Source organism: Ammodytes marinus (genome assembly GCF_949987685.1).
Source record: "Ammodytes marinus genome assembly, chromosome: 16".
Classification (NCBI taxonomy): Eukaryota; Metazoa; Chordata; class Actinopteri; order Uranoscopiformes; family Ammodytidae; genus Ammodytes; species Ammodytes marinus.
In genome coordinates, this window is record NC_137220.1 from 25,387,760 (window position 1) to 25,413,757 (window position 25,998).

The 25,998-nt window shown below is 42.1% G+C and overlaps 2 protein-coding genes across 2 annotated transcripts; both read left to right on the forward strand.

Moving 5' to 3' along the window:
* Nucleotides 1–656: 656 nt before the first annotated feature.
* On the forward strand, nucleotides 657–4,975 carry LOC307262895 (cytochrome P450 2K1-like; the record flags this gene model as incomplete). The annotated part of the gene is made up of 9 exons (XM_080043907.1): nucleotides 657–854; nucleotides 1,011–1,173; nucleotides 1,258–1,407; nucleotides 3,072–3,232; nucleotides 3,386–3,565; nucleotides 3,663–3,804; nucleotides 3,904–4,088; nucleotides 4,176–4,317; nucleotides 4,414–4,975. 9 exons carry the CDS (start codon nucleotides 657–659, stop codon nucleotides 4,599–4,601), a joined length of 1,509 nt encoding a protein of 502 aa, XP_079900033.1. The 3' UTR covers nucleotides 4,602–4,975.
* Nucleotides 4,976–13,035: 8,060 nt separating this feature from the next.
* Nucleotides 13,036–20,752, forward strand: LOC307262894 (cytochrome P450 2K1-like). Its single transcript, XM_080043906.1, has 9 exons — nucleotides 13,036–13,348; nucleotides 13,505–13,667; nucleotides 13,752–13,901; nucleotides 18,672–18,832; nucleotides 18,987–19,166; nucleotides 19,264–19,405; nucleotides 19,505–19,689; nucleotides 19,781–19,922; nucleotides 20,019–20,752. Exons 1-9 carry the CDS (start codon nucleotides 13,151–13,153, stop codon nucleotides 20,204–20,206), a joined length of 1,509 nt encoding a protein of 502 aa, XP_079900032.1. The 5' UTR covers nucleotides 13,036–13,150; the 3' UTR covers nucleotides 20,207–20,752.
* The last annotated feature ends 5,246 nt before the right edge of the window (nucleotides 20,753–25,998 follow it).

Sequence of the window (25,998 nt, forward strand, 5' to 3'; positions counted from 1 at the left end):
AGAAATCTCAGGGAGAGTCGACAGAGTAAGGGATCCCTCTCCCAGGACGGACATACTGTAATAGATGTCATAAAGCAATGCCAGGGTCTTGACTGAGTTGTATACACAAAATGAGCTGCTTTATACAAAAATGGTTGACATGGTCAGATAGGTAGAATAACAATGGAACAATCAAGTTCGGCTCTTGATGACATCAATGCTAATCTGAATCTGGGAGCTTCCAGGATGGCCCACACCTAGGGTGTCAGCCCAATCAGACTGATTTAATTACAATAGAAAGTCCAGACAGGATACATCAGTAGTTAAGATCAGAGGAAATACACTTCATAAAATAATCAAATAATGAATGTAGAGACAAGAGTAGAATTAAACGAATCAATATAAAATTGGCTTCCACATCTGTGATTGGCTGGCAGAGCTGCTCAATCACGCCTACCCAAGAGGTGAATCCATTGTGATTGGTGCATCCTATAAATTGAGGTGGAACCAGGAAATAGTCAAGGAAACAGGAAAGACAGGATGCCCTTTCTTTATATGTCCATGAGGATGCCCTGGCTCTGACTATCTGGCTAACTTGTGACTTTGAAAACAACTGCTGTTCACTGAAAAGAAAACATTTGTATTTCCAAAGGGTGTCAGGTCTTGCTGACTGTACCATGTTGGAAGATCTTTTCAAGTCCTTCACTTCAGTCTACCTGTTGGGGGCCATATTGGGCCTACTGGTCCTCCACCTTTTTAACTCCAGCTTCAGCTCCCCAGACCGGATAAAGGAGCCTCCAGGACCTACACCTATTCCCCTGCTCGGTAATTTGCTTCAGGTGGATCTCAAGAGACTCTACAACTCACTTTTCGACGTGAGTACTTTGTTGTTTGTTTCTATTTCTTCGATAGATGATTGTTCCTTTTTTATTCTTGTAGTCATTATTTAATTGCAGTCATATACATTAGTGAATTCCAGTAAGTTTCATTTCTTACTTGCGTCTCACGTGTAACTGCCTCCACCTATTTAGCTGTCCAAAGAATATGGATCAGTGTTCACCGTCTACTTTGGACATAAGAAGGTGGTGGTCCTGGCAGGACACAGGACAGTCAGAGAGGCTCTGGTCAACCACTCTGAAGAGTTTGGAGACAGAGATGTCACTCCCATATTCTATGATTTCAACAAAGGAAATGGTAAGAAAACGTTCCAATGCTTTTATTTTATTTGTAATTAGCTTTTGTCCTGGTCTTAACGCGGCAACTGCTCTTTGTTTCCAGGCATAATATTTGCCAATGGGCCCTCGTGGAAAGAAATGAGGCGCTTTGCTCTAGCTACACTCAGGGATTTTGGGATGGGCAGAAGGATTATTGAAGAGAAGATCACAGAGGAATGTGGCTACCTAATTTCTGACTTTGAACAATATGAAGGTAAGACAATCTCCAATGAAAAGCACTGTACTTTAAATATCTTATGGTGGACTGTTAGTTAGTTTGGCTTATTCCAAACAAAGTGTGAGGTGTTTCTGCAACAAAATGTTGTCTTTTGTTTCAGGTTTTCATCTGGCATTGTCTTAGTGACATAGTAGAACATTCAGGTTCGAGATTTGAAGGTGCGAACACACCAAACGCGTTGGGTGCGGTGGCCAAAGCGCCCAACGCACCTGATCTGGCGCTTGGTCATTTTGTGTCAAAAAATGGTTCAACGCGCCCAACGCTACGCAGCTATAGTCTCCCCCCCCGATATATTTATTCCCCTAATCAACCATGGCTGCGATCAGACCCGACACAACAGCGTTCATGTCCGCACAAAAACAACAACAACAAGGCCAACAATTGTGCCAAAAGACAAATAAACAGCAACTGAACGGAACAAATAGCCTTAAAACAGCATTGCAGATTCACGCCACTCGGAAATGAACACAAACAGCAAGGCAGCACCATACCAAACACATTTACAGCAGCATTGTGCACAGGGCAGTATAAAATAAAGGCAAGTAGCCTACATTACCCTACCTGGCTGTGACGGGACCGTGGCTGGCGTAGATATAGGCATAAACACCGGTGCTTCGCTGTACTCGTTGTGAAAGTTCCCCGGACTTAGCCGTTATGTTTGGGTTCATTATATGAAGGTGGTGGCCGCACACAACCGGGTGACGCTGTCCGACCGGTGCTAACTTGGTTTATCGGCTAAAGCACAGCCGCACATATTCACTGAATTAACCAGGAAGCCCATTCTCCTGGCTCACTTTCCCCACGTCTTCTAACCCAACCCCGAGCGGCTTTATATCACCAGCCAGCCGCAAATACAGTACATTTCCTACTCGGTGTTTCTCAGCCTCTGTGTTATCCTCCCACCGTGCCGATGTCTGTGACGTCGGGTCAAGCTCACCGCTGATTGGCCAACGTGGCTAAACGTCACGCGTTGGAGCGTTAAAAGTTACATTTTTTGAACTCGCGCGGTGGTGCGATGGTGCGGTGACGCTTTGGTAACGCGGCTACCGCGCCCAAAGCGCCGCTTTACCGCGGCCAACGCATCATCGCGCCTAAACCAATGGTTCCCTATGCAAAAATAGGATTTTTCAACGCCGCCACCGCACCCAACGCGTTTGGTGTGTTCGCACCTTTAGATGTTCAATATCTTCAGTTTATTTTAAAAGCTCAGGTGGGCTCTCCAGATGGAAATTAGGCGAGACTCCACTTAAGGATAAGGCTTTCCGCCATGGTGATCTTCCATGAGAACCATTTTCACCCTATATTTTTCTTACTGGGTTACGATATAAATTGTGACCTCTGTGACTTGAGATATACAGAACAACTTGAACCACAATTGAACAATTTCATTATGTCATATGATTTTTTATATGAGATTATACAATCGATATGCCAAAACTTTAAAAAAAAAATCATTTATTTGAGTGTCATTCATTAACATAGAGGGCATTTGTCTATTATATGAACTTTGATGAAGATCAGTCACATTTTATGGATAAATTTATGCAATTATGTAGGTAATTCCAAAGCATTCGCTTCCTTTTTGTTGGCACTGTACCTTAAACCTTGAAATCTAAATCATGTCTATATTTTTTTTTCAGGTAAGGCCTTTGACAACAGCCAAGCAACGTGTTATGCCGCCTCAAACATTATATCAGCTATCATGTTTGGAAAGAGGTTTGAATACAAAGACCATGTCTTCCAGGCGATGGTGGCAAGAGACCACAAGTCCATCCATCTGACTGGATCAGCTCCCATCCTGGTACTACAAAGTGACTGATCATTGAATGATTGACATTGTTATGCCTACCATATCATTGCTCAGATTAATCGCTCATTCCATTCCAAGTAAAAATGTGTTCATTATCTTTTGGAAAGAGGGGTGCAGCTTCAAATCTAATCAAATCCATTACAGATCTACAACCTGTTCCCCTGGCTGGGCCCTTGCCTTAAAAACTGGAGGGATTTGATGAAGAATGTGGAGCGGAACAAGGAAGACACAAAAAGCATAATTGCAGATCTGAAGGAGACTCTGAACCCTGGGATGTGCAGATGCTTTGTCGATGCATTTTTGGCCCATAAGCTAAATCTGGAGGTGAGGTGTCCAACTCCCACGAATCCACCCTCTTATATTGATATTACAGATGAACCAATCATCCAGTATAATACCTCTTTTCTGTGTGTTATTCAAGGAGTCTGAAATCAAGGACTCCCACTATCATGATGAAAACCTGGTCAACACGGTAATGAATCTGTTCGGAGCTGGAACTGACACCACAGGAATTACGCTCCAGTGGTGTTTACTTCTCATGGCCAAATACCCTCACATTCAAGGTGCACAAATCACATCCACAACCGTGCTCGCAATTCATTTGGACTTTAGTAGCATCACATATTTGTCAAATTTGAATTCCACTTTTCACTTGCATACAGACCAAGTCCAGGTGGAGCTGGACAGGGTGGTCGGAAGCAGGCAGGTCCAAGTGGAAGATAGGAAGAAGCTGCCGTACATTGATGCAGTCATCCATGAGACTCAGAGACTGGCCAACATTGTCCCCATGGCTATTCCTCACAAAACCAGCCGAGACGTCACCTTCCAGGGCTATTTCATCAAGAAGGTTGACCAAATCAATCCAAATCCTCAAAACAGAGCCTTGATTCAAAAATGTATATGATACACAGTTTTTTAATATCTTTGCCTACAGGGGACTACGGTGTTTCCTCTGCTTACATCTGTCCTGCATGATGAGAGCGAATGGGAGACCCCACACACTTTCAACCCTTCCCACTTCCTTGATAAGGATGGTAAATTTGTCAGGAGAGAAGCCTTCATGGCCTTTTCTGCAGGTACAACAACTTTTTTTGGGATATGGATATAATTCTCTTAATGGATAATGGAACGATTGTAAAGACATGATCAAAGTTATCTCTTTGTTCTCACAGGTCGCAGGGTGTGTCCTGGAGAGAGTCTGGCCAGAATGGAGCTCTTCCTCTTCTTCACCTCCCTCCTTCAACACTTTCGTTTCTCTCCTCCACCTGGAGTTACAGAAGATCAACTGGATCTCACACCAACTGTGGGCTTCACCCTCACCCCTGCATTTCATGAGCTGTGTGCTGTCATTCGCAGATAACTCACACTCTATACTTATCATTGTATGATATAAATATATAGGCAAGGGACCCCAACAAACCATCACCAATCCTGTGCTGGATTGTATGGGAACTGGGAACTGGGAACTGGAGGGCTTTCAGAATCTGACTAGACCTGGTTTTTAAAGGTATTTACAGGTTTGCCATTTTTCTCGCAGGAGATAAGAGGTCCCAAATGTCCAGGACGCTTGAAAAAAGTATTCAGACATTTTTATATTCTTATAGGGGAGAAAGGAACATTCTTGTTCTTGCTAAAGGGATTGTGGAATAGCACAAGGGGACCATGTCACATAAGTTGGTATCGTCAACATATTTAGTCTTTTTGAAACAGGGTGGAAGGCTTAATACCAAGGATACCGGGTTCTGGTATTGATGCCTTATTTATCTCTTTTTATTTTAAGGTTATTCCTGAAGACCTGTAAAACAGATTTTTTAAATTATATTGTTGACAGTCGCAGAATGCAATTTTACACTAGTACCTTGACTTTATGTGAAATAAAAAAAAGTTTTTAATTAAGAAAACTGAGACCAGTGACAGTGTCTATTCATTCATTGAAAAAACTACTGACTTTTGCAATTACATTTCTATGTTTTTTTTTTGTTTTTTTTGGAACTACATTTTCACACCTACATTTTTCCATTGCTGACTTAATCTTGATTGACACTGTGATGTTATCTGTGTTTGTCTGAATGGCCTGCTGTGCCTGACAGAGTATAACTGGTGAAGGTGTCTAGAGAAAGGTGGGCCCAGAGTGGTTTACTTACGCATTCTCTTTTTAAAATATCAAAAATGGCATCTTTCCTCAGATTTCAACATCTTGTAGATATCTATTAATTTAACAATTTGAGCTCACTTACTGCTTGTAAAAGGGGTCATGTCTCTGTGACTGTACGATAATGTTTTAAACTTTGGTCTCCCTAATGGTAGCAAATCTTGGCCTGCTTGTCCTGCATCTTATTTAGTCCAGCTCTGTCTCATTAGAAAAGAGAAGGGAGCTTCCAGGACATAATTGAACCAAAGCTTGCCTGCATTGATATGCCGATGATATAGGAGGAAAATGAACACACAGAATTTTCTGATAAGATATTATGTTACCGATGTTAGGGTAGATGTTCACAGAGAAGCTGTGATGGAAGGGGTTTCATGTCATGTTCATGTAAAGTTGTTACGGTCAGAGCAGTCATATGAGTTACATGAATGGAATTGTGGAATAACGTTGACACCATCGGATAACTAAATTGTATACAAATTAGAGGTGGGCATAGATTAATTTTTTTAATCTAGATTAATCTAGATTAATTTTGGAATTAATCTAGATTAATCTAGATTAAAATGTCTCATTTGAATTCATTCATAATATGTGTGTGCTCCTAAATAATGACTCAAAGTAAGTCTTTGAGAACGTGTTTCTCAAGCCAGGTGGCGCATCAGACCAGGGGCTCATCTCCTGTTTCCAACATGCATCACAAACTGCTTGAGGAAGCTGTTCTACTATGATAATTGGTGATGAAAATAAATAATGTTCAACAAGATGTTACTTAGTAACGCGTTACCGGCATCGGACCTCTTTTTTCAGTAACGAGTAATCTAACGCGTTACTATCTCCAAACCAGTAATCAGATTAAAGTTACTCATCAAAGTCACTGTGCGTTACTTTTTCTGTAATTTTCCTTAGTGAAACATTTTACATAACTGCACAAATGACCGCGATTGCGATTTTATGTAAATAAATGTGCACGCATGTGTCTCTAAACGCTCCAACTGCTCCAACCGCTCCTCTCGTCTTTTTGGTAGCGCCCCTCTCTGACATGCTGCGTGTGTGTGTGCGCCTGTGTCTGTGTCTGTGTGTGTGTGTGTGCAGCAGCATTACGGCCGAACTGTGGCGCAAAACAAAGTTTTCCCCCCGATGAAATATAGCGTCTGCTAAGGGGATATTTAGGATTCGGGTACGGTGACGTTGAAGAGATAGAAGTGTTTAAAACTTGGAAATAGTCACGTGGCGACCGGTGGCCACACACACCCACCCTGCGTTCCAATACCCGATTGTGTCGTGGGCAAGTGATGGAGAGAGAGAGCGGCGGGTGTGTGAGAGAATAAAGGCTCCTCAAGTGTCAACAACGGCCCCCGGCTATTATTATCTCCCCTGAGCCGAACAGGAGGTGGAATAAGAGATTAACGGCGATATTTTTTTTATCGCCGATAAGAGTCTTGCGTTAATGCAGCACGTTAACGCCGATAACGGCCCACCACTAATACAAATACATATATTGATTGGAATTGAAAAGAAGCTTCTCCATCACATATACATGGGAGACTACCTTCACAATAATGCATTATACTATCAGTGCGGAAGAGTGTGAAGATGGTGATGTTAGAGTGAGAATATTAGGAGCTGTGTTTTGGCCATAGCCTCAGTCACAGAAGGACTTTCAACAACAGAACAAATATCTTCACTGAACACTTTAATGAACACTCACCGGCCACTTTATTAGGTACACCTGTTCAATGGTTTATAAAAACAAAAAGCTAATCAGCCAATCACATGGCAGCAATTTAATGCATTTATGCATTTAGACGTGGTCAAGACAATGTACTGAAGTCAAACCGAGCATCAGAATAGGGAAGAAAGGGGGTTTAGGTGACTTTGAACATGGCATGGTTGATGGTACATGGCAGGATGAATCCATACTTTCATGTTGTTTACGCCAAATTCTGAACCTGCCATCTGAATGTCTCAACTGAAATCGAGACTCATCAGACCAGGCATGATTTTTCAATCTTCTATTGTCCAATTTTGGTGATCCTGTGAGAATTGTTGCCTCATTTTCCTGTTTTTAGCTGTCAGGAGTGGCACCCGGTGGGGTCCTCTGTTGCTGTAGCCCATCTGCTTCAGGTTGGTTGTGTTTTGCGTCCAGAGATGGTATTCTGCATACCCTGGTTGTAACGAGTGGTTATTTGAGTTACTGTGGCCTTTCTATCATCTCCAACCAGTATGCCCATCCTCCACTGACCTCTGACTTCAACAAGGCATTTTACGTCCACACAAATGCCGCTCACTGGATATTTTTTCTTTTTCGGACCATTCTCTGTAAATCTTAGAGATGGTTTAGAGTGAAAATCCCAGTAGATCAGCAGTTTCTGAAATACTCATACCAGCCCTCCTGGCACCCTCAACATTGCCATGTTCAAAGTCACTTAAAACCCCTTTCTTCCCCATTCTGTTGCTCGGTTTCAACCTCAATAAGTTGTCCCGTCCAGGTCTACATGCCTAAATGCATTGAGTTGCTGACATGTGATTGGCTGATTAGTTATATGTGTTAACAAGAAAATGAACCGCTGTACCTAATAAAGTGGCCGGTGAGTGTATTTCTCCTTTCTATTTCCACCATGCTGTTGGGGACTGATACTCTGATACAATATGTCAAGCAAATTATGCAACATTCAATATTATCCCTTATATGTCACGTATCAACGTATTAAAACATACAATGCCCTCCAAACTTATAAAAGATTAAAATAAATGTGAGTCGAGAAAAGAAGGAGACCATACACATACGCTCACAAAACAGGGGGAATAAATAAAGAAGTGGCTGGTTTGACCAAGCACAAACGAGAGACGGCTGGCTTGACCACAGTTGTTCCACAGCCCGATAGTTTGACCCATATTCTGGTTGTCAATTATAAACTAACTGATTTGTGTCTGCTTTCTTTCATCATGTATTTATAAGGTTTGAGCTGTGTGGTGCAGACTGGAACAAAAACAGTTGTACAAATGACCCACATACATGAGTCCAGAAATAAACAAAATTGGGACGTGTTCATTTAAATCTGTGTGTCATCCATTTTGGCCAAACTGGAGCTCTTTCTCTCTTTCCTTCAGGCGTTTTAGTTTTACTGGTTTTACCTGGAGTGAAAGAGGATTAACTGGATCTTATATCAGCTTGGGGCTTCACCCCCAATCCTCACACAAACCAAAAACACAAACACTAAAGTTTAGAACTCACTATTGCTTTTGACTTTGTGATCAGAGTGACACTTGACATTTTTGACTGTAATGAAAAACACTAACAACTAACCCTCTCATTACAGGATCACACTGCTAAAAACTGCAAATATAAATAATCCGATTTTCGCATTTCTATAGGCACTTGAGACTGGTTCACAACTACAAGTAATGAAAGGAAAAATGTATTTTGTCTAGATCTAGATGTATTATCAAACTCCTTGTAGCCAAATGTGATACTTGTTTTGTCAATTTCATTCAGAGGGAAAGGGAAACCTAACAAGGGTGTTACTCTCACACACACTGAGACCAGATACTTAACGGCAGCACACGAAAGCAGGTGAGCTCTTATTCTAAGATTGAGAGTGTTTGATTTACCATGACACTAGGGCTATAGCACAAACTGCGCACTTTGTGGTCATACAAGATGTGTGTAATTCACAGTCCAGAGAGCTCTGCCAAACAGAGGGTCCTATTTGCCTGCTTTTTAAAACAAGCAACATGTAAAATAATGGGAGAAATAAAAAAATAAAAAGTCAATTAGAACACACCATCTTAATTTGCATATGTATTCTTGTAGATATTGATGCATACAGAGCAGCTTTGTGATGATGCTCCTGGAGGACTGAGCAGAACAGATTGTATGGCTCTAAGCTTTTGCATATCCTGTAAAGCTGGGAACACACTGCACTGGCCGCGCGGCGAGATTACATACAAAGTCAATGTACTAGCGCGTGGCCGCGCGTCCACCCAATAATCGGCGTCCAGCGGCCGGCGGCGGGGGCTTGCGCGGTGCGTGGCCGCGCCTCATGAGAGGCGCGTGAATCGGGAGCGCGGCCATTAGCGGCGCATAGAAATTGTGTCATCGAAGGAGCGTGAATCGAAAGGCTTGTGCGGCGAACACAGCGCCGCAGAAAAAGATGAAAATTTTCATCTTTTTCTGCAGCGCCGCCGGGCGCCGCGCCTCCACAGCCAATCAGCGTTGAGATTGCCCGGTGGCGGTGGTCTGCAAGACGAGGTGGGCGTATGGAGTGAGGACATTGGGCTTCCAATACATTCTGCAAATATGTGTATTTTGCATCTGTTTAGCTGTTTGTTGTACTTTAGCCAAGGTAGCGCCGGTTAGCATAGTGAAACTCACCCAGCTGTGTGCTGCTCCTGAGGATAATATGAACCCAAAGTTGACGGCAGTGTCCGTGTGGAATTCAATATAGGCTAGTACAGCGAAGCACCGGTGTTGTCCTCCGTCAGCCGGCACACTTTCACTTTCAGGTAGGCTGATGTCTGCCTTTATTTGTGCTGCTGAGCACACACTGCTGTTGTTAATGTGTTTAGTATGTTGCTGAATTGCTGTTAATGTGTGTGTATTTGCGATCGGGGTGCGTGTTCAGGCTGTTTTAATGATATTTGTGACAAGACTGCCGCTGGTTACACAGTGAACCTACATCTGTATTTTTTGGCACACCTGGACCATGTTATTGTTGTTGTTGCACCGTAAGTGTGACAGGTCTGATCTCGGCGTCGGCGTCAGGAATATATGGCCCAATATGATCAAGCGGCGAGCCTCCTGCGGTCACGCGGCCAACCGCCGCCTACGATGAGGCGGCGGTTGGCCGTGGCGGCGACTGCGGTGAACATGGCCCAATATGACCAAGCGGCGAGCCTCCTGCGTTCACGCGGCCAACCGCCGCAGGCGGCCAATGCGGTGTGTTCCCGGCTTTAGTCTTCATGGTTTCAAAATCTTTCACATAGTCTGTTTTTTCCTTTTCTTATTTGAATTTAATGCTTCTGTTTTTGATCCTTCCAGATTTTGCATTTGGATACAATAGCTTGATAATGACTGACTAGTTTGACTAGATCTGTGTGGAAGAAGTTTTTTGGTTGAAGAAAACTTCACGAAAGTCCAATATGAAAACAAATCTTTACTTAGTTCCAAAAGACAATACAGATGATTATGGTCAGCATTCATGCATGGAGAGAAGACCATAGCATCCTGCTCAGAGCAATCAAATCAAAATCAAATCAGTTTTATTTGTATAGCCCAAAATCACAAATACATTTGTCTCAGTGGGCTTTACATTTCATACAATATGATATATGATACAATATGATACAATATGACACCCTGCCCTTACACCCTTAGCTCGGCTGAGAAAAAACTCCCAGTAAAAACCCTTTACCGGGAATAAAAAAAATTGAAGAAATCTCAGGGAGAGTCGACAGAGTGAGGGATCCCTCTCCCAGGACGGACATACTGTAATAGATGTCATAAAGCAATGCCAGGGTCTTGACTGAGTTGTATACACAAAATGAGCTGCTTTATACAAAAATGGTTGACATCATAGACATTATAAAGGATAGACGCCGCATTGGGCGTTGAGCGCGAGAAATGCGGGCGCCATCTTGGACCGGTCACACGTTCCACTCAGTGTAGTCTGTTTGGCAGGTGGAATGAACTGTCAGCGCATGTAATTAATCATATCTCATTAAATACCAAACTGATTTTCACGTGGGTTTCTTTGCTGCAAAGATCATACATGTAGCTAAGATACAGGGCACAAGTTTCGACGTGTTTTAATATTCATAGTGGGCTTAACAGTCATAGAAGATTCTGATATGATATAAGTAACCAGACGTCCGAGTCACACACTTCGTCCGGGAGGAGATTGAAACGGAGGATGTGTTTCTGCTTGGGGAACATATTGAGGAGACACAGTTTGGAATCGACAACCACCATTCCGACTTGTTGTCATTGATTGTGTCTGTCTTTCACAAATTAAGGCTGCACCACATTGCCAAACTCGCCTCGCTTGAATTTCTCTTCGGAGTAAAATGCGATTGTAAGGATGGTTAACTTTATTTTATGCATTTGAGTATTATTGTTTGCTGTTGTTTGATTTTCCCTTAAATTAATACTTTTGATTGCTGTGGTTTTGTATTGAATGTGTTTTTAAATGTACCGCGCTGCAAGGCACGCATTGATTTCCTGTCTGTGTCTGAGGAACCAACTCGAGACTAGACTGAACTTGGTATTCCCCCCTATAGAACATTGGACAACCAAGAAGACTTTGCTTTTAAATAATCCCGTCCTCTTTTAAGAGGCAATTGCCTAACAAGCTTGTGCTTTAAATTAGAGAAATAAAACATATTTTTACATGAACACTCATGTTGTCCTTCTCTTTTAATGAGATATTATATACACTGGTTTTTATTTATAGGCTATTTAATGCCTTCATGGGAAACATCCACCCTTCATATGTACCATGCTCGACTACTCCTTCTAAATTGCCCCGAGCTAACTCCAGTTTAGGAATAACTGCCTTTTCATGTAGTGTCCCTAATTCATGGAACGCTCTGCAGAGCAACTTAAAAATGACTGCTTCCTACTCTTGGTTTATTTGAATCTATGATTTCTGAATTTTACACATCTGACTGTAACTCTTTTAGCTGAATTCATTGTTCATTTAGTATTTTATTTTTGCTCTTGTTTTGTATAGGCCTACTTTATTTAAATTAATATATTTTATCCTATTTTATTTCTGTTCTCTGTTTATGTTATCCCTGTGATTGTATTTATTGTGTATGCTCGTCACTGTACATGAATAAATATATGTATATATAGCCTAATCATATATTTTTAACTTATTAAAATAGCTGACTTTACTGCCCCTATCTGTTTCTGCTTCCCTTTTCGGGGGATGTTCCTCGTTTTGATCTCGGACGTCTGGTTACTTATATCATATCAGAATCTTCTATGACTGTTAAGCCCACTATGAATATTAAAACACGTCGAAACTTGTGCCCTGTATCTTAGCTACATGTATGATCTTTGCAGCAAAGAAAACCGCGTGAAAATCAGTTTGGTATTTAATGAGATATGATTAATTACATGCGCTGACAGTTCATTGCACCTGCCAAACAGACTACACTGAGTGGAACGTGTGACCGGTCCAAGATGGCGGCCGCATTTCTCGTCAGCGCCAATAGGCAGTAGCGGCCAACGCGGCGTCTATCCTTTATAATGTCTATGGTTGACATGGTCAGATAGGTAGAATAACAATGGAACAATCAAGTTTGGCTCTTGATGACATCAATGCTAATCTGAATCTGGGAGCTTCCAGGATGGCCCACACCTAGGGTGTCAGCCCAATCAGACTGATTTAATTACAATAGAAAGTCCAGACAGGATACATCAGTAGTTAAGATGAGAGGAAATACACTTCATAAAATGATCAAATAATGAATGTAGAGACAAGAGTAGAATTAAACAAATCAATATAAAATTGGCTTCCACATCTGTGATTGGCTGGCAGAGCTGCGCAATCACGCCTACCCAAGAGGTGAATCCATTGTGATCGGTGCATCCTATAAATTGAGGTGGAACCAGGAAATGGGCAAGGAAACAGGAAAGACAGGATGCCCTCGCTCTGACTATCTGGCTAACTTGTGACTTTGAAAACAACTGCTGTTCACTGAAAAGAAAACATTTGTATTTCCAAAGGGTGTCAGATCTTGCTGACTGCACCATGTTGGAAGATCTTTTCCAGTCCTTCACTTCAGTCTACCTGTTGGGGGCCATATTGGGCCTACTGGTCCTCCACCTTTTTAACTCCAGCTTCAGCTCCCCAGACCGGATAAAGGAGCCTCCAGGACCTACACCTATTCCCCTGCTCGGTAATTTGCTTCAGGTGGATCTCAAGAGACTCTACAACTCACTTTTCGACGTGAGTACTTTGTTGTTTGTTTCTATTTCTTCGATAGATGATTGTTCCTTTTTTATTCTTGTAGTCATTATTTAATTGCAGTCATATACATTAGTGAATTCCAGTAAGTTTAATTTCTTACTTGCGTCTCACGTGTAACTGCCTCCACCTATTTAGCTGTCCAAAGAATATGGATCAGTGTTCACCGTCTACTTGGGACATAAGAAGGTGGTGGTCCTGGCAGGACATAGGACAGTCAGAGAGGCTCTGGTCAACCACTCTGAAGAGTTTGGAGACAGAGATGTCACTCCCATATTCTATGATATCAGCAAAGGAAATGGTAAGAAAACGTTCCAATGTTTTTATTGTATTTGTAATTACCATTTGTCCTGGTCTTAACGCGGCAACTGCTCTTTGTTTCCAGGCATAATGTTTGCCAATGGGCCCTCGTGGAAAGAAATGAGGCGCTTTGCTCTAGCTACACTCAGGGAATTTGGGATGGGCACAAGGATTATTGAAGAGAAGATCATAGAGGAATGTGGCTACCTAATTTCTGACTTTGAACAATATGAAGGTAAGACAATCTCCAATGAAAAGCACTGTACTTTAAATATGTTATGGTGGACTGCATTGTTTTAGTGACATAGTAGAACATTCAGGTTTGAGATTTTAGATGTTCAATATCTTCAGTTTATTTTAAAAGCTCAGATGGGCTCTCCAGATGAAAATAAGGCGAGACTCCATTTAAGGATAAGGCTTTCCGCCATTGTGATCTTCCATGAGAACAATTTTCACCCTATATTTTTCTTACTGGGTTACGATATAAATTGTGACCTCTGTGACTTGAGATATACAGAACAACTTGAACCACAATTGAACAATTTCATTATGTCATATGATTTTTTTATATGAGATTATACAATCGATATGCCAAAACAAAAACAAAAAAAATCATCTATTTGAGTGTCATTAATTAACATAGAGTCAGTGCATTTGTCTTATTTGTATTATATGAACTTTGATGAAGATCAGTCACATTTTATGGATACATTTATGCAATTATGTAGGTAATTCCAAAGCATTCGCTTCCTTTTTCTTGGCACTGTACCTTAACCCTAAAACAGCCAACGTGCACTGGGAGATACATACTCTTTAACATCCTGTAGGGGGCTTGCTGGAAGGTTTTCACTAATCTAGTTAGCATTTATCAAAAGACTTGTCTGTTATTAGCATCTAGGTGACATGATTTGGTTCAAGCTATCTTTCATTGTTTAGTCAGCCTGATCAGAAATCAACATGGACGCCAGTGGTGAAGCGCCAGCTTCCCAGGGTGTAAGTAATCATATATTAGACATACTTATTTTTGTTAAAATAACAATCTAAATACATAGATTGAATTAGGACATTTGTCTTAACATGCTGATGAAGAAAAAAAAATCCATCTGTGTTTGAGGAGTTTTTAGCAGAATTTGAAATGTATGTATCCCCAGAGATATGTTGCCTGATTAGGGGGTAGACATTTGGTCAATGTTTATTATTCTGAATTTTATTTAAAACTTGAAGGCATGTTGATAATGACTGCAGAACCATATATTATCATGAACAGTTGTGTCCATTACAACATTATTACTGTATTTCACTTTAAAAATGATCTTTCTATATTTATGTATACTTAGGGCAGTGCTGCCTGGAAGGCCCTAACCCTAACCGTTGGGGGAGGGGAGTGCCTTCCAGGCACAAAACACAAACTTAACTGCCCAGGGATGGCCAACGCCACTGGCAGGGAAAGTAAGCTGCTGTTTATTAAAGATATTATTTCAAGCTGGTGGCTGCTGGTCGTTCTAGGCGCACAGTGTAGCATCATGCCTGCATCGACTTCAGAGGAGCATCTGACACACCTGTGGCAGCTGTTTGAAAGGATCAGGGTGCAGTGACTAATAGTCAATCCTGCTTAGTTAGTTTGGCCTGTCATCCATTGACTTCCTTGGGCACTGCTTTCCACAAAGGGAGCCTCTAAACTGGTATAGTAGGACACTGTGCCAGGTTCATGCACACCGCACCATAAAGTCCCTGCATTCCTGTTGAACCGCCTCCATTTCACTGCCTTCGTGGACCACAAGCCACTGACTTCCGCAATTGCAAAGACTTCTGAGCCATGGCCCGTCCTCCAGCAACATCAGTTTTCCGCCGTCCCTGAGTTCACCACTGATATTCAGCATGGCTGGTAAGGACAACTTTGGGGTCTGTGCACTTGGGACTCGACTACGCTGTCAGGACTGCAGACCAGGCCGCTGGCTCAGATGTCCCTACTACACCATGTCCTACAACTTCAGGTCCGTGGCTGCTGTGCTGTGTTTGATGACAGCAAGGCTCCTGTGCGATGTCTCTACTGACCAGCCCCGCCCGATGGTGCACGTGGGTTGGGGGCGCCTATTTATATACAGTACCTGATCAATGGTTTATGCAATCTGGGTGTTAAGGCGTATACGAAGCTGGTGGGTGTTACATTTGTCTGGCCCCGCCTCAGGAGGGATGTAAAGACCTGGGCTAGCTTCAGTTTGACCTGTCAGCGTGTTCAAGGTACACATGATACCAAAGCCCCCTTGGCGCCGATTCTGGTCCCCGAGAGGCATTTCGACCAGGTCAAAAAGCACCTGGTGGGCCCCCTGCCTTCCACCCGTAGGCTCACTGACCTCCTCACCTTGGTGGGCAGCACCACCAGGTAGCCGGAAGCCATTCCTCTGTATTTGCTGAAGTGGACAGGGCGTTCTTCTGGTTGTGGGTGGCCCGTTTTGGTATGCAGGCTGACCTCACCTTGTACAGGGGCCCACAGTTCACATCTGAGCTGCATGGCTAAGGGATCGCAACTGGGTTGAATGCCTCCCGTGGTTAATGTTTGGCCTGCTCTCTGCCCCTAAGGAGGACATGCAGTTTTCATCTGCTGAATTAGTTTAAGGACAGCCACTGGTGGGCCCAATAACTTTGTAGTGGACATGGGAGATAAGATAGAGCGGGTCTCAAGCCTGCCCATCTGGATGTGGCTGATCAAGTTTGATGAAACTAGATTGGTAAAACTGATTAAATTCATTTCAAAAGTAGTATTTGTAATTTAAATGGACAAGATAAACATCAATTTATCATTTCTATTCATCAACTTAAAAATTTATATTTTTACCATTTCGGCTTTTTTTACACCTTAATAGGGCAACGTATCCTGGGAGATACAACTCGTAAAACCCAAAATATACAAAGTATAAAAAAAATTGATGTGGAAATATTTTTCTTTGGTCTTGAAGAGATGAGTGATAACATGAAAATATTTTTAGAAACTCATTTTCCACTGTTGCCTGTTTCAGGGTTAAAGGTCCCATATTATGCTAAATGCACTTTTTAAATTTGTTCTAACATATCCATGGGCCCACGGTGTGCCTAGAGACTGCCAAAATATAAAAAAAGAACAATCTCTCCTTTTCTCATTCTCCCCCTTTCTGAAACCCCCACCCCTCCCCCCCAATGTACTCCGTTCAGAAATTATTCCCGATATGTCGTCACAGCGAGAAGAAGCCACTTCCCCATATTTTCTTTATATGTCCATGCTTCATGATGCTTCCCCCCCACATTAGTAACCAGAAACTTCCACCGTGCAGTAGTCTGTGATAACCCCCCCCCCCCCCCCCATTTCTTATTGGTCCACGGCCTCGAGATCCTCTGGAAAATATTCAGAGCGACAGCCATGTTGTTTTCCCTGCTAAGCGACAAGATGCCCGTAGTACAGCAAACCATGCAGAGTGTTGCATAAACCAACACGGAAGCATTCTGCTCATAATCCACTAATTTATCTTAATCACAGCAGTCTTAATAATGCCGCGTTTATAACGAGACAAAGCTTAGGGAGCTACTTGTGTAGTAATTCCATCGGTGAAACTAAAAGGAATCTCCTCAATGGTTGTTTGCCTGTTATTTACCTAGTGTAGCATGTAGCTTCGGGAGTAGCACCCAACGTTTGCTTCTATTACACAAACTTAGCTTTCCCATTGCAGTTTAATAATGCCTCGTTTTTAACACCACTAAGGGTGGGAAGTTATTCCTGTAGAAATCAAACTGTGAAGGTACTGTTTTCACTGGTTTTAAATAGTCCGAGTGTTATTTTTAGCCGTTAGCGCACATGTAGCTTCGGATGTAGCATCCAACGTTTGCTTCTCTTACATTAACTCAGTGCTTCTCAAATGGTGGGGCGCGCCTCCCTGGGGGGGCGCCGTGCGTTGTCAGGGGGGGCGCGGGCTGCCTTGATTTCCAACTGACCAAAAAAAGAAAAAAAAATATATATATATATTTTTTTTTAAGTGCTAGCAAGGGTGATGTGTGCTTGTGTATGGTCATATCCGCGCGAAAGGCCGCGATTTGCAGTAAATAAATGTCCACGTGTCTCTGTAGGCTATTTTAAAAGAAATCAAGCAAGTAGACTAATAATAACATAATGAATTAGTGTTTATCACATCACTGAAGGCCTATTGGCCTATGATAAAAAAAACACCACCTTAACTATGTTTACAGTTTAAAATGTTTTGAATGAAATGCAAACCTCTGTTTCTCTGTCCTGAGATTCACACAGACTGAGTAGTCTTGTTTAAATGTTACAAATTGAGCTAATAAACTGAACTTTGAATTTTTTTGCTGCAGAAGTTATCTCAGTTAATTTTTGTTATCTAATTTGATAATAAGGTGATTGTACGGAGAATGCTCGTGCCAGAAACTCATACAGTGGTTTTGTACAGATAAATAAATAAATATTAGCAGGTTCTCAATAGTATTTCAATTTAGGGGGTGGGGGGGCGTGAAAAAAATTCTGTCCCCTAGGGGGGTCATGACAGAAAATAATTGAGAACCAATGCATTAACTTAACTTTCCCATTGCAGTTTAATAATGCCTCGTTTTTAACACCACAAAGGGTGGGAAGTTATTCCTGTAGAAATCAAACTGTGAAGCTACTGTTTTCACTGGTTTTAATCATGTCATGTCATGTCAAACTGTTCAAAGTATGGCTTCGCTCCGGGTAAACACTGTGTTCGCAGTCACGCAGTGTCTCTCTAGTATCACGAGAGCACGGCAGAGACGGTGGGAGGGGCCAGCCAGATCGCAGGCTGCAGACACCAAGGTCATCATGAGACCAGAGGAACATCAGGGTATAGAGGCTTGCTACAATAAATGATCTGAACGGGTTTTTCAGCAAACATTTAAAAAAATAAGTATTAGGGACTACTTAGACCATATAAAATTGACAGCAAAGTGCATAATATGGGAGCTTCAAACTTGAAATCTAAATCATGTCCATATTTTTTTTCAGGTAAAGCCTTTGACAACAGCCAAGCAACGTGTTATGCCACCTCAAACATTATATCAGCAATCGTGTTTGGAAAGAGGTTTGAATACAAAGACCCTGTCTTCCAGGCGATGGTGGCAAGAATCCACAAGTCCATGCATCTGATTGGATCAGCTCCCATCCTGGTACTACAAAGTGACTGATCATTGAATGATTGACATTGTTATGCCTACCATATCATTGCTCAGATTAATCGCTCATTCCATTCCAAGTAAAAATGGGGTTCATTATCTTTTGGAAAGAGGGGTGCAGCTTCAAATCTAATCAAATCCATTACAGATCTACAACCTGTTCCCCTGGTTGGGCCCTTGCCTTAAAAACTGGAGGGATTTGATGAAGAATGTGGAGCGGATCAAGGAAGACACAAAAAGCATAATTGCAGATCTGAAGGAGACTCTGAACCCTGGGATGTGCAGATGCTTTGTCGATGCATTTTTGGCCCATAAGCTAAATCTAGAGGTGAGGTGTCCAACTCCCACGAATCCACCCTCTCCTATTGATATTACAGATGAACCAATCATCCAGTATAATACCTCTTTTCTGTGTGTTATTCAAGGAGTCTGAAATCAAGGACTCCCACTATCACGATGAAAACCTGGTCAACACGGTACTGAATCTGTTCGCAGCTGGAACTGACACCACAGGAATTGCGCTCCAGTGGTGTTTACTTCTCATGGCCAAATACCCTCACATTCAAGGTGCACAAATCACATCCACAACCGTGCTCGCAATTCATTTGGACTTTAGTAGCATCACATATTTGTCAAATTTGAATTCCACTTTTCACTTGCATACAGACCAAGTCCAGGAGGAGCTGGACAGGGTGGTCGGAAGCAGGCAGGTCCGAGTGGAAGATAGGAAGAAGCTGCCGTACATTGATGCAGTCATCCATGAGACTCAGAGACTGGCCAACATTGTCCCCATGGCTATTCCTCACAAAACCAGCCGAGACGTCACCTTCCAGGGCTATTTCATCAAGAAGGTTGGTTGACCAAATCAATCCAAATCCTCAAAATAGAGCCTTGATTCAAAAATGTATATGATACACAGTTTTTTAATATCTTTGCCTACAGGGGACTACTGTGTTTCCTCTGCTTACATCTGTCCTGCATGATGAGAGCGAATGGGAGACCCCACACACTTTCAACCCTTCCCACTTCCTTGATAAGGATGGTCAATTTGTCAGGAGAGAAGCCTTCATGGCCTTTTCTGCAGGTACAACAACTTTTTTTGGGATATGGATATAATTCTCTTAATGGATAATGGAACAATTGTAAAGACATGATCAAAGTTATCTCTTTGTTCTCACAGGTCGCAGGGTGTGTCCTGGAGAGAGTCTGGCCAGAATGGAGCTCTTCCTCTTCTTCACCTCCCTCCTTCAACACTTTCGTTTCTCTCCTCCACCTGGAGTTACAGAAGATCAACTGGATCTCACACCAACTGTGGGCTTAACCCTCACCCCTGCGTTTCATGAGCTGTGTGCTGTCATTCGCAGATAACTCACACTCTATACTTATCATTGTATGATATAAATATATAGGCAAGGGACCCCAACAAACCATCACCAATCCTGTGCTGGATTGTATTGGAACTGGGAACTGGGAACTGGAGGGCTTTCAGAATCTGACTAGACCTGGTTTTTAAAGGTATTTACAGGTTTGCCATTTTTCTCGCAGGAGATAAGAGGTCCCAAATGTCCAGGACGCTTGAAAAAAGTATTCAGACATTTATAGATTCTTATAGGGGAGAAAGGAACATTCTTGTTCTTGCTAAAGGGATTGTGGAATAGCACAAGGGGACCATGTCGCATAAGTTGGTATCGTCAACATATTTAGTCTTTTTGAAACAGGGTGGAAGGCTTACTACCAAGGATACCGGGCTCTGGTATTGATGCCTTATTTATCTCTTTTTATTTTAAGGTTATTCCTGAAGACCTGTAAAACAGATTTTTTTTAAGTATATTGTTGACAGTCGCGGAATGCAATTTTACACTAGTACCTTGACTTTATGTGAAATAAAAAAAAGTTTTTAATTAAGAAAACTGAGACCAGTGACATTGTCTATTCATTCATTGAAAAAACGACTGACTTTTGCAATTACATTTCAATTTCTTCTTTTTTTATTTTGGCACTTCACACATACATTTTTCCATTGCTGACTTAATCTTGATTGACACTGTGAAAGGTGGGCCCAGAGTGGTTTACTTACGCATTCTCTTTTTAAAATATCAACAATGGCATCTTTCCTCAGATTTCAACATCTTGTAGATATCTATTCATTTAACAATTTGAGCTCACTTACTGTTTGTAAAAGGGGTCATGTCTCTGTGACTGTACGATAATGTTTTAAACTTTGGTCTCCCTAATGGTAGCAAATCTTGGCCTGCTTGTCCTGCATCTTATTTAGTCCAGCTTTGTCTCATTAGAAAAGAGAAGCGAGCTTCCAGGACATAATTGAACCAAAGCTTGCCTGCATTGATATGCCGATGATATAGGAGGAAAATGAACACTCAGAATTTTCTGATAAGATATTATGTTACCGATGTTGGGGTAGATGTTCACAGAGAAGCTTTGATGTAAGGGGTTTCATGTCATGTTCATGTAAAGTTGTTACGGTCAGAGCAGTCATATGAGTTACATGAATGGAATTGTGGAATAACGTTGACACCATCGGATAACTAAATTGTATACAAATACATATGTTGATTGGAATTGAAAAGAAGCTTCTCTATCACATATACATGGGAGACTACCTTCACAATAATGCATTATACTATCACTGCGGAAGAGTGTGAAGATGGTGATGTTAGAGTGAGAATATTAGGAGCTGTGTTTTGGCCATAGCCTCAGTCACAGAAGGACTTTCAACAACAGAACAAATATCTTCACTGAACACTTTAAGAACACTCACCGGCCACTTTATTAGGTACACCTGTTGTTGGCTTATAAAAACAAAAAGCTAATCAGCCAATCACATGGCAGCAATTTAATGCATTTATGCATTTAGACGTGGTCAAGACAATGTACTGAAGTCAAACCGAGCATCAGAATGGGGAAGAAAGGGGGTTAAAGTGACTTTGAACATGGCATTGTTGATTTTGCACGGCAGGATGGATCCATACTCTCATGTTGTTTACGCCAAATTCTGAACCTGCCATCTGAATGTCGCAACTGAAATCGAGACTCATCAGACCAGGCAAGATTTTTCTATCTTCTATTGTCCAATTTTGGTGATCCTGTGAGAATTGTTGCCTCATTTTCCTGTTTTTAGCTGACAGGAGTGGCACCCGGTGGGGTCCTCTGTTGCTGTAGCCCATCTGCTTCAGGTTGGTTGTGTTTTGCGTCCAGAGATGGTATTCTGCATACCCTGGTTGTAACGAGTGGTTATTTGAGTTACTGTGGCCTTTCTATCATCTCCAACCAGTATGCCCATCCTCCACTGACCTCTGACTTCAACAAGGCATTTTACGTCCACACAAATGCCGCTCACTGGATATTTTTTCTTTTTCGGACCATTCTCTGTAAACCTTAGAGATGGTTTAAACTTTAGAGTGAAAATCCCAGTAGATCAGCAGTTTCTGAAATACTCACCAGCCCTCCTGGCACCCTCAACATTGCCATGTTCAAAGTCACTTAAAACCCCTTTCTTCCCCATTCTGTTGCTCGGTTTCAACCTCAATAAGTTGTCCCGTCCAGGTCTACATGCCTAAATGCATTGAGTTGCTGACATGTGATTGGCTGATTAGTTATATGTGTTAACAAGAAAATGAACCGCTGTACCTAATAAAGTGGCCGGTGAGTGTATTTCTCTTTTTCATATTTCCACCATGCTGTTGGGGCCTGATACTCTGATACAATATGTCAAGCAAATTATGCAACATTCAATATTATCCCTTATATGTCACGTATCAACGTATTAAAACATACAATGCCCTCCAAACTTATAAAAGATTAAAATAAATGTGAGTCGAGAAAAGAAGGAGACCATACACATACGCTCACAAAACAGGGGGAATAAATAAAGAAGTGGCTGGTTTGACCAAGCACAAACGAGAGACGGCTGGCTTGACCACAGTTGTTCCACAGCCCGATAGTTTGACCCATATTCTGGTTGTCAATTATAAACTAACTGATTTGTGTCTGCTTTCTTTCATCATGTATTTATAAGGTTTGAGCTGTGTGGTGCAGACTGGAACAAAAACAGTTGTACATTAACAAATGACCCACATACATGAGTCCAGAAATAAACAGAATTGGGACGTGTTCATTTAAATCTGTGTCATCCATTTTGGCCAAACTGGAGCTCTTTCTCTCTTTCCTTCAGGCGTTTTAGTTTTACTGGTTTTACCTGGAGTGAAAGAGGATTAACTGGATCTTATATCAGCTTGGGGCTTCACCCCCAATCCTCACACAAACCAAAAACACAAACACTAAAGTTTAGAACTCACTATTGCTTTTGACTTTGTGATCAGAGTGACACTTGACATTTCTGACTGTAATGAAAAACACTAACAACTAACCCTCTCATTACAGGATCACACTGCTAAAAACTGCAAATATAAATAATCTGATTTTTGCATTTCTATAGGCACTTGAGACTGGTTCACAACTACAAGTAATGAAAGGAAAAATGTATTTTGTCTAGATCTAGATGTATTATCAAACTCCTTGTAGCCAAATGTGATACTTGTTTTGTCAATTTCATTCAGAGGGAAAGGGAAACCTAACAAGGGTGTTACTCTCACACACACTGAGACCAGAGACTTAACGGCAGCACACGAAAGCAGGTGAGCTCTTATTCTAAGATTGAGAGTGTTTGATTTACCATGACACTAGGGCTATAGCACAAACTGCGCACTTTGTGGTCATACAAGATGTGTGTAATTCACAGTCCAGAGAGCTCTGCCAAACAGAGGGTCCTATTTGCCTGCTTTTTAAAACAAGCAACATGTAAAATAATGGGAGAAATAAAAAAATAAAAAGTCAATTAGAACACACCATCTTTATTTGCATATGTATTCTTGTAGATATTGATGCATACAGAGCAGCTTTGTGATGATGCTCCTGGAGGACTGAGCAGAACAGATTGTATGGCTCTAAGCTTTTGCATATCCTGTAAAGCTGGGAACACACTGCACTGGCCGCGCGGCGAGATTACATACAAAGTCAATGTACTAGCGCGTGGCCGCGCGTCCACCCAATAATCGGCGTCCAGCGGCCGGCGGCGGGGGCTTGCGCGGTGCGTGGCCGCGCCTCATGAGAGGCGCGTGAATCGGGAGCGCGGCCATTAGCGGCGCATAGAAATTGTGTCATCGAAGGAGTGTGAATCGAAAGGCTTGTGCGGCGAACACGGCGCCGCAGAAAAAGATGAACATTTTCATCTTTTTCTGCAGCGCCGCCGGGCGCCGCGCCTCCACAGCCAATCAGCGTTGAGATTGCCCGGTGGCGGTGGTCTGCAAGACGAGGTGGGCGTGTGGAGTGAGGACATTGGGCTTCCAATACATTCTGCAAATATGTGTATTTTGCATCTGTTTAGCTGTTTGTTGTACTTTAGCCAAGGTAGCGCCGGTTAGCATAGTGAAACTCACCCAGCTGTGTGCTGCTCCTGAGGATAATATGAACCCAAAGTTGACGGCAGTGTCCGTGTGGAATTCCATATAGGCTAGTACAGCGAAGCACCGGTGTTGTCCTCCGTCAGCCGGCACACTTTCACTTTCAGGTAGGCTGATGTCTGCCTTTATTTGTGCTGCTGAGCACACACTGCTGTTGTTAATGTGTTTAGTATGTTGCTGAATTGCTGTTAATGTGTGTGTATTTGCGATCGGGGTGCATGTTCAGGCTGTTTTAATGATATTTGTGACAAGACTGCCGCTGGTTACACAGTGAACCTACATCTGTATTTTTTGGCACACCTGGACCATGTTATTGTTGTTGTTGCACCGTAAGTGTGACAGGTCTGATCTCGGCGTCGGCGTCAGGAATATATGGCCCAATATGATCAAGCGGCGAGCCTCCTGCGGTCACGCGGCCAGCCGCCGCCTACGATGAGGCGGCGGTTGGCCGTGGCGGCGACTGCGGTGAACATGGCCCAATATGACCAAGCGGCGAGCCTCCTGCGTTCACGCGGCCAACCGCTGCAGGCGGCCAATGCGGTGTGTTCCCGGCTTTAGTCTTCATGGTTTCAAAATCTTTCACATAGTCTGTTTTTTCCTTTTCTTATTTGAATTTAATGCTTCTGTTTTTGATCCTTCCAGATTTTGCTTTTGGATACAATAGCTTGATAATGACTGACTAGTTTGACTAGATCTGTGTGGAAGAAGTTTTTTGGTTGAAGAAAACTTCACGAAAGTCCAATATGAAAACAAATCTTTACTTAGTTCCAAAAGACAATACAGATGATTATGGTCAGCATTCATGCATGGAGAGAAGACCATAGCATCCTGCTCAGAGCAATCAAATCAAAATCAAATCAGTTTTATTTGTATAGCCCAAAATCACAAATACATTTGTCTCAGTGGGCTTTACATTTCATACAATATGATATATGATACAATATGATACAATATGACACCCTGCCCTTACACCCTTAGCTCGGCTGAGAAAAAACTCCCAGTAAAAACCCTTTACCGGGAATAAAAAAAATTGAAGAAATCTCAGGGAGAGTCGACAGAGTAAGGGATCCCTCTCCCAGGACGGACATACTGTAATAGATGTCATAAAGCAATGCCAGGGTCTTGACTGAGTTGTATACACAAAATGAGCTGCTTTATACAAAAATGGTTGACATGGTCAGATATGTAGAATAACAATGGAACAATCAAGTTCGGCTCTTGATGACATCAATGCTAATCTGAATCTGGGAGCTTCCAGGATGGCCCACACCTAGGGTGTCAGCCCAATCTGACTGATTTAATTACAATAGAAAGTCCAGACAGGATACATCAGTAGTTAAGATCAGAGGAAATACACTTCATAAAATGATCAAATAATGAATGTAGAGACAAGAGTAGAATTAAACGAATCAATATAAAATTGGCTTCCACATCTGTGATTGGCTGGCAGAGCTGCTCAATCATGCCTACCCAAGAGGTGAATCCATTGTGATTGGTGCATCCTATAAATTGAGGTGGAACCAGGAAATAGTCAAGGAAACAGGAAAGACAGGATGCCCTTTCTTTATATGTCCATGAGGATGCCCTGACTCTGACTATCTGGCTAACTTGTGACTTTGAAAACAACTGCTGTTCACTGAAAAGAAAACATTTGTATTTCCAAAGGGTGTCAGGTCTTGC

Coding starts and splice junctions, on each gene's coding strand:
- LOC307262894 (XM_080043906.1), top strand. CDS start 13,151: ATGTTGGAAGATCTTTTCCAGTCCTTCACTTCAGTCTACCTGTTGGGG. Junction 13,668..13,751: donor TGATATCAGCAAAGGAAATG/GTAAGAAAACGT, acceptor CTTTGTTTCCAG/GCATAATGTTTGCCAATGGG. Junction 19,690..19,780: donor AGGGCTATTTCATCAAGAAG/GTTGGTTGACCA, acceptor CTTTGCCTACAG/GGGACTACTGTGTTTCCTCT.